The sequence below is a fragment of the Apis laboriosa genome, unplaced genomic scaffold, assembly GCF_014066325.1.
Source record: "Apis laboriosa isolate Shangri-la unplaced genomic scaffold, ASM1406632v1 scaffold125_cov141, whole genome shotgun sequence".
In the NCBI taxonomy this organism is placed as follows: domain Eukaryota; kingdom Metazoa; phylum Arthropoda; class Insecta; order Hymenoptera; family Apidae; genus Apis; species Apis laboriosa.
In genome coordinates, this window is record NW_025221145.1 from 2115958 (window position 1) to 2124113 (window position 8156).

At 19.9% G+C, this 8156-nt stretch overlaps 2 protein-coding genes across 3 annotated transcripts in view; one reads left to right on the forward strand and one right to left on the reverse strand.

Moving 5' to 3' along the window:
- Nucleotides 1-312: 312 nt before the first annotated feature.
- Nucleotides 313-7473, forward strand: LOC122720327 (acyl-CoA Delta-9 desaturase-like). Of its 2 annotated transcripts, none has more exons than XM_043946952.1 (7): nt 313-374; nt 2048-2286; nt 3633-3763; nt 3883-4088; nt 4747-4929; nt 5574-5810; nt 7275-7473. In XM_043946952.1, exons 2-7 carry the CDS (start codon nt 2058-2060, stop codon nt 7324-7326), a joined length of 1038 nt encoding a protein of 345 aa, XP_043802887.1. In that variant the 5' UTR covers nt 313-374; nt 2048-2057; the 3' UTR covers nt 7327-7473. The 2 variants fall into 2 exon arrangements, with proteins under 2 accessions (XP_043802887.1, XP_043802886.1); XM_043946951.1 differs by lacking the exon at nt 7275-7473 and adding an exon at nt 6221-6459.
- Nucleotides 7474-7505: 32 nt separating this feature from the next.
- The window catches only part of LOC122720322 (acyl-CoA Delta(11) desaturase-like), a 4733-nt gene continuing 4082 nt past the window's right edge, over nt 7506-8156 (reverse strand). Inside the window, exon 3 of the mRNA XM_043946944.1 lies at nt 7506-7535. Within this exon, the coding sequence (XP_043802879.1) occupies nt 7506-7535 (30 nt within the window). The remainder of the gene's footprint in view (nt 7536-8156) is intronic.

Here is an 8156-nt window from a genome sequence, read left to right on the forward strand (position 1 = left end):
TAGCAAAAAATTTTGATATTCGAGAATTCGATATTTTTTAAATTTCGAAATATTTCCAATAACATTTCTAAAATAAATAATACATATTTGTTTTAATATATTCTATACATTTTATAAATTTTTCTTGATTAATGGCAGATTAATAATAATATATGATTATATAATAATAAACATATCCATCATAACATACTCGCTTATCATATCACAATCTCCGATGTTTTAATATTCCAGAATATTTTTCACATTTTTTTCCCAGGTCAGATACCGTGTGGGGGATTTCATTGTAGTTGTGAGTTGATAAATGAGACACGCTGTAGTACTTCCATATTCTAGTGAACTTGTAATCAGGTCGGATACCAACGCAGCGAAAATCAGTAAGTTATTATTGATATTTGTTATAGAGAAATGATAATATTTAAATAATTACTTCGATAAACAATGAATAAATGACTTTTTTGAAGAAAGTTTGTTAGAGAAAAATTTTTTGTTAGATATTTGAAATAATTTATAGATTATTGCTAGAAGATAGAAATGAAAAAGATATTTTTGCGAAAGAGAATTGGATAGTACTATCCAATATTGATAATTTTTCATAATTAGAATAATTAATGAATGAATAAAGTGACTTTGAAAGAAATTAATTTATTTGATGAAAATGGATAGAAAATTTTTGATTGGGTATATTTACACGACATGTTTACTAACACTCTATATATGTTTAATTTTGATGTAGGTAATCAATCTTTCATGATTAATTTCAATAATTGTATTTTATTTTATTAACAAGTTTGGAACTTAAATTTTACTTAAAAATAAAGAAAATATAAAATTTCCAACTTTTAGATATTTATTTTTTTTTAATTAATAAGACATTTTACTTCGATGTAATGTGGTTATAGATTTAAATATTTTTATAAAACATTCTTTTATTGAGTATTTAAGTATTCTAAGTTTAATTGATAACAGCTTATTAATGAGACTTATAATCTTAAAATCATAAAAAAATAGTATTGATAATCATATGATTATAAATAGAAACTAATATATAAATTTTTGAAAATTTTGAGAATATTGAAATATAAAAAGCTTGGAAATATTGAAATTTTGAAACGTATAAAAATTTTGAAAATTAAGAATTTGAGAAATATCAAAATTTTATATAATAATTAGAAAGAATAAAGAATTTAAAATTTTGACTTATTTAATGTAAATTGGATTTTTGAGGCATTGAAATTTCAAAAACATTTTTATTTATTTAAAATTGGAAAATAGGTATTTAATATTTTTCTCATAACAATATGATAAATTTTACAAATATTCTTTATTATTTTATTCATTTTATATCTCATATTATATTATAATTATTTATACTATTACAACAATAGAATAATAAAACCATAGAATAAAAATCTAATTTTCTAATTTAAGTTTAATAAAAATTTTCCTACTTTTCAGTAAATTTTTAACTTCTTATAATAAATAGTAATTATAATAAATACTAATTGCTTTTTTCAGTAATTATAACATTTCTTATTTATTATCATATTAGTTTTTTTTTTTTGAAATCCTGCATTTATCGTACGTGTTAACTCAAGAATGATCGGAAAACAAAGGCAATAATTTCTTTTTATCTTAATAAACAATCGTTAATTTTTCCATTATCTTTCTAAATCGAAATTTGATGTATATATGATCCATATATATTTGCGTGTTATCTACTGCAACATTTTTATGACTTTTCATAAAAATCTTGTCACAAAGGAGAAGTCAATCATCGTTTGATGGCTATTAACAACAAATCAAAAATAAAGATTATCTAAATTTAATATGTTCATCATACTCAGTAGTACTAGAATGAATTCTATTCACATTCTAATTGAGTCGTAAATTAAAAGTAAAATTCAATATATATTATATTTTCATTTAAGTCATGTCAATTTTCAATTTTTTGAAAATCTACACATTTTTTATTAATTTTTCTTTCGTTAAATTAAAATTATTAATTAGAAATAAAATATTAAACTTTATAAAAATATCTCTGTTTTAGATTATTCAAAATGGCACCAAACTTATCGACATCATTACATACAAAGATATCCCAAAAAAATGTTCATCAAGAAAAAAAAAATAACCAGAAAATATCAGATCAAAATTTATCGAATTCTAAAAAATATGAATGGAAAATTGTTTGGAAAAATGTGATTCTATTTATCTATTTTCATATTGGAGCTCTATATGGATTCTATCTTTGGTGTAATGGAACTAAAAAATATACAATTTTGTGGTGTAAGTTCAAACATTTTAATTTATTCTATATTAATTATTAAATAAGAATTTTAGAAAATTAAAAACATTCAACAATATAATTAATTAACAAATTTAATTTTAAAGATTTAAAAGAAATTTTTTTCTATTCTATTTTTTTCCAAATTAATAAATCAACAAACAAAAATTAAGTTATAATAAAGATTTCCAATGTGTAAAATTTATTTCGTGAAATAAAATATCTATCATAAAATAATTAATATCTATAGAATCATGTAAAAATTTTGAAAAATATTGAAATACAATTAATAATAAAAAATATAAATAATAATATTCAATAATTTATTTATTAAATAGTTATGATAACTTTAAGTTTAAAAAAATTATTTTACAAATAAAATAATAATTGATAAATATTTAGAAAAAAATAATTATACTTATCAAAAATCAAAAAAGAATTTAAAAAAAAGTTTTAATTAATAACAAATGCTTTATGTTTATTTTATATATATTTCAATTATGATTCCAATCACATTTAGCACAAAAAGATCATAAAAGTTGTTGTTATTTTGCTAATTTATTGAAATTAATTTTGTGCTAATTGTATTAATCATGTGCTAATTGATTTCAAGTGTGATCGTTTTTTTTCGACAAAACAAAATCTTCTTTTTTCTTTCTCTCGATTATTTTATTTGCTCGAATAATAATTATTACTGATATCATAATAATTACATAAATAAAAAATTGTAGAATGATAAAGAAATTAAATAATAAACAATTAAAACACAGCAAAAAACACAACAAAAAAGAATATCATCATATCGTATATTATCAAATACTGATTTTAAAAAAAAATATCCATTTAGTCGCGTTTCATATTCTATTTTTGAAATACGTAAATATGATGAACAAAAAATACGAGTAAAAAATCTCCAATATCAGCATTTTATTTTTTTGTTATAAAAAACAGATAAAAGGACATTTAGAAACGAAATACAGTTTGCGCTGTAAATTTAAATAGACAAATATTCTAGTTTTTTTTTAAGAAAATGAAATTATTAAATGAAAATGTTTCGTAAATTATTTTGTTAAAAGATTTTGATCGATAATTTGGATATTTTAATTTCTAAAATGATTACGAAAACTACGAAATTTTTTGAAAAAAATTCTCTTAATAGAATATTAGATAATATTTAGAATGTAATTAAACCAATGTTACTTTTATTTAAGATTTTAATGGAGAATAAATACATGTTATATATGTATTACTTTCAGTTTTTTATATTAATATAAATCAAGATAAAGAAGTGTGTAATAAAATTTGAATTAAATAAAATATCATAAATCAATTCATATGATATTTTCAGTTTTCATTATGGGATTTGCTGGTTCGATGGGTATTACAGCTGGAGCTCACAGATTATGGTCTCATAGAGCTTATAAAGCAAAGTGGCCCCTTCGCTTCCTATTGATGCTTTTTCAAACACTTGCCTACCAAGTAAATTTCAACTTCGTTTTCTTTCTTTAGAATTTATTATCATATTCATATTATCATTTCTTCAATAATATCGTTACAAATTGTAATATTTAATAATAAGCTTCGATTTTGATTCATAGAATCATATTTATGAATGGGTAAGAGACCACAGAGTACATCACAAATTCACAGATACTGACGCAGATCCGCATAACGCGCATCGAGGATTCTTTTTTTCTCATATAGGCTGGCTGCTAGTCCGAAAGCATCCTGATGTAATTAAAAAAGGTGCTATTGTTGATATGAGCGATCTGGAAAAGGATCCCATTGTCGTTTTTCAAAGAAGGTAATATAATTTTGTTTTTAGCCCAATAATTTAATTTTTTTATTAAATAAATTTCATTATTTTTTAACTGACATTCCATTGAATATGATTCAATGGAAAACTTTGTTAATTTAAATTAAATTTACTTATAAAATTGGTTAAGAATAAAATTTTCAGAATAAAATTTGAACAAAGAAATTATATTAATCAATATCTGTTTGAAATAAAATGAATAAAGAAAATCAATTCTAATGAAAATTACTTAAGTTTCTATAAAAGTTTAATAAAAATTGTAAAACAATAATAACAAAAATTGCACATATTGTAGGAATATACCTTTATATTTTTCTTTGATGAAATTATAAATAATGAATATTATTTAAAATAATTTATTTTCAAAATATATTATTCAATGTACATTATTTAAAATAAAGTAAAAATATATATTTACTTGATATAAATTTTATGAATTACTATTTTCATTTTGATGATAATTAATATTGATCATTATAAAAAATTAAGAAAAAAATTTTGAGTATTTGTAATATATGATTAAAGATTTAATTGAAACAAAATTATTAAAATTTATTAAAAATCGATTATTATTCCAGTAAATAAACCGAATAGAGATTGTTTATATAATCGATATATCTTAAATCTTTTTTTGAGTGTTTTTTAGATTGTTTTATGTATTAATGCCGCTCTTATGCTTCGTGATTCCGGTGGGTGTACCATGTTACTTCTGGAATGAACAATTCATAAATTCCTGGTACAATAATTTAGCAAGATATGTTTTTTGCTTGAACATGACGTGGTTGGTAAACTCTGCTGCTCATATGTGGGGCATGAGACCATATGATGTGTAAGAAATTAGTTTATTTGAATTTTTTTATAATAATATTGATTGTATTATAATGTAATACAACTTATTTTTAATTTAATTGACAATTATAAGTATAGTTCATAATTCTTAATTTTTTTAAGAAATTGCAATGATATTACATTACATATTTCAAATTTGATAAAAAGTTATAACTTTTTTATTGTTTCTAACTTATTATAATTAAACTACATTTTCAATGATATAAAATTGATAATAATTTCTTTATTGTTGATGTATTCTTTAAATTTATAATTAAATTATATTTTATATTAAATTACATCTTTAAATATTACATTATATTACATTTTATAAAATTGCAATTATTTTTTAGTGTTTCTTATTTTCATATATCAAAAATTGAAATGATCCATTTATATTCAATTATATTTTATAATTTTTAATTATATAAAATATAAATATAAAATAATTTATTGTTTTCAATATTGTTTTAAAATTATAGTATTTTCTATTGAAAAAATAGATTCAAGATTTAAATATAAATAAAATATATAATAAATTTATTATGAAAAGCAAATGTTTATTCATATATATATATAAATTCAAAATAAATAAAAAGTAAAATTTCAGGAAATTCATATAATTAGGAATATTTAAATAATTAGGAATATTGGTCCAACCGAAAATCTAATTGTATCTATGCTTGTATGCGGTGAGGGATGGCACAATTATCATCATGTATTTCCCTGGGATTATAAAGCCGCTGAACTTGGTGGCTATAAAACCAATCTTACAACTGCGTTTATAGATTTCTGTGCTTTATTGGGACAAGCATATGATTTAAAAACTGTTCCTGACGAAATAATTGCTAAACGAATAGCTAGAACAGGAAGTGGATCCAGGTATTGATATTATGATTATTAATATATTTTAAAGTAAATTAGTCAAAAATTGAAGACTTAGTTACTAATAGTTATTTAAATAATAAATAATTCATTAATTTTTGCAATATAGTTTTTATGAATCATAAAAATATAGAAATTTTCGGCATTCTATAAGTTCTTCCATTCATACAAAATAATTATTAATAAATTTCTAGTATTAAAAACCATATATAGAATATAACCACCGAATATAACCACAGAATAGAGATTAGAAAAAATATAAAAAAGAAATATTTTATTATCTAAAAATAAAAGTTAAAAAAATTCATTTATTAGAATTGATTAAATAAATTACTTTTTTTATTAATATTTGTAAAATAATTTTATCGTCATTTGCATAATCTCCAAATCTAAATTTTAATTTGTAGCTGCAACAAAAACGAAATCATTGATCATCATGAAGATATGAAGTGGGGCTGGGGTGATAAAGATATGAAACCTCACGAAATCGAAGAAACAAGAATTTTTAATAAAAAGGATTAATGAGTACTAAATGTTTAAAGCAATTAATATTTATCATGAATATCATTAATAGTTTGTAATTTTTTTTTATATTTATATAAAGGATCAGGTAAAATTATTTAAATTGTCCAATAAATGCAATGCAATATCATTATTTCTTTCATTTCTGAGTTTTACTATCGTTATTGTTTTTCATACTTTTCACATCTTTAATTGTGTGTTAAACCTTTATTCAATAAATATTGCTTTTAAATATAAGAATTTAAAATAAAAAAATAATATATTTAGATAATATATATATTTAATGCTAATGCAACACAAACAATCTTAATCAATATATTTTATCATGATGCAAATTTCTTGATGTATACATTGATGTATGTTTTTAGTAACGATTTAATTTAAAGAAGATTGAAAAATGTATATATTGTATTTTTAAAAAATTTTATTTCTTTAAGAAAATTACAAATACATAAAACAATAACATTTTTAATAGACCAATGCATTAAAAAATGATTAGTAGATGTAATTTTGATTATTTGTAATTTTAAAAATAATTGAAACAAGATTCTTTAAAAAACAATATTTATTATGCAATTAATGATTGATATAGTTTCTTATTTAGATGATGATCAGATATTTTGTATTTTTAAAATCTTCATTATAAATGTTATATTTATAAATAATCATGAAAAATGTAATATATATATATATATTAAGAACATAATATTATAATATATATATTACATAATATATATATATATATATAAGAACGAAAAAATATAATTGATTATATTATATCTTAGAATTCATAATTATTGATTCATTTTGAAACGAAATACTCTGAAGATCGGAACGATTCATTAAGGATTATTGAATATATTTATCGAATATTTGTTAGAAATTATAGAATTTTCATATTTGAATTTAGAAATACAAATTTTTATTATTTCTTCATAGACCTCAACAAAAATGTATAAGATTATTTGAAGGAATAAGATTAAAACAATGAATGGCCGTAAGCAATCCTGACATAAATTGAATAGAAATTTGTGGATATGAAAAGTTATTTTGTTAATTAATATGAAAAAAACTTGATAAAAATGAAGTTCACAAAAAATTAAAATATAATGAAATTATACAAATTAAATATAAAAATTTGATGCAATCAATATCAAAACGTATAAGAAATTATCTTATACGGATGTGAAAGTGTATTGTCTATTAATGTAAATATGCAAAATATGTAAATTTTATGAATAAATGTTAGAGAATAAATTTCAAGTAAATTATTGTCCATTCCTTTCTTAAAATAAATGCAAATTGATATAGTCAGGTACTTTTTTTCAAAGTTTCTGTTGATCCAAATTTGGTTTAAGCAACATTTTTTTTAATACAATATTTTAATTATTTTTTTTGTGTGTTTATTTTATTTTATTTATTTTTTTATGTAAATTTATTTTGCACAAACAATTCTTTTATTTAGTATCATATCGTATTTTAAAAAAATTTTCTGTTTCTTCTTGATCTTATACCGCATTTAATTGAAAATATATTGCCAATACGATGTTTCATTTCTGTTTCACAATTAGCGTGAAATTTACTTTTTGTAAAAAATTGTTGTAAGATATTTAAAAAAATATAAATTTTGTTTATAACAAATATACTGTTTATGCGAGATACAATGATATTGTAGCAACATTATGAAAATTGAAATCTATAAAAAATCTACATACATTTATTATTGCATAAATAAGATATAAGACAAATTTATAACTTTGAGGCATTATTATTTTAGTGTTATTTTCTATTCTTTATATATATATAATTCTATTCTTTATT

Bases quoted from the DNA above. Each gene is read 5' to 3' on its own strand.
- LOC122720327 (XM_043946951.1), top strand. From the start codon at position 2,058: ATGGCACCAAACTTATCGACATCATTACATACAAAGATATCCCAAAAA. The intron at 2,287-3,632 runs GTAAGTTCAAAC...TGATATTTTCAG, and splicing joins AAAATATACAATTTTGTGGT to TTTTCATTATGGGATTTGCT. The intron at 5,811-6,220 runs GTATTGATATTA...TTTAATTTGTAG, and splicing joins AGAACAGGAAGTGGATCCAG to CTGCAACAAAAACGAAATCA.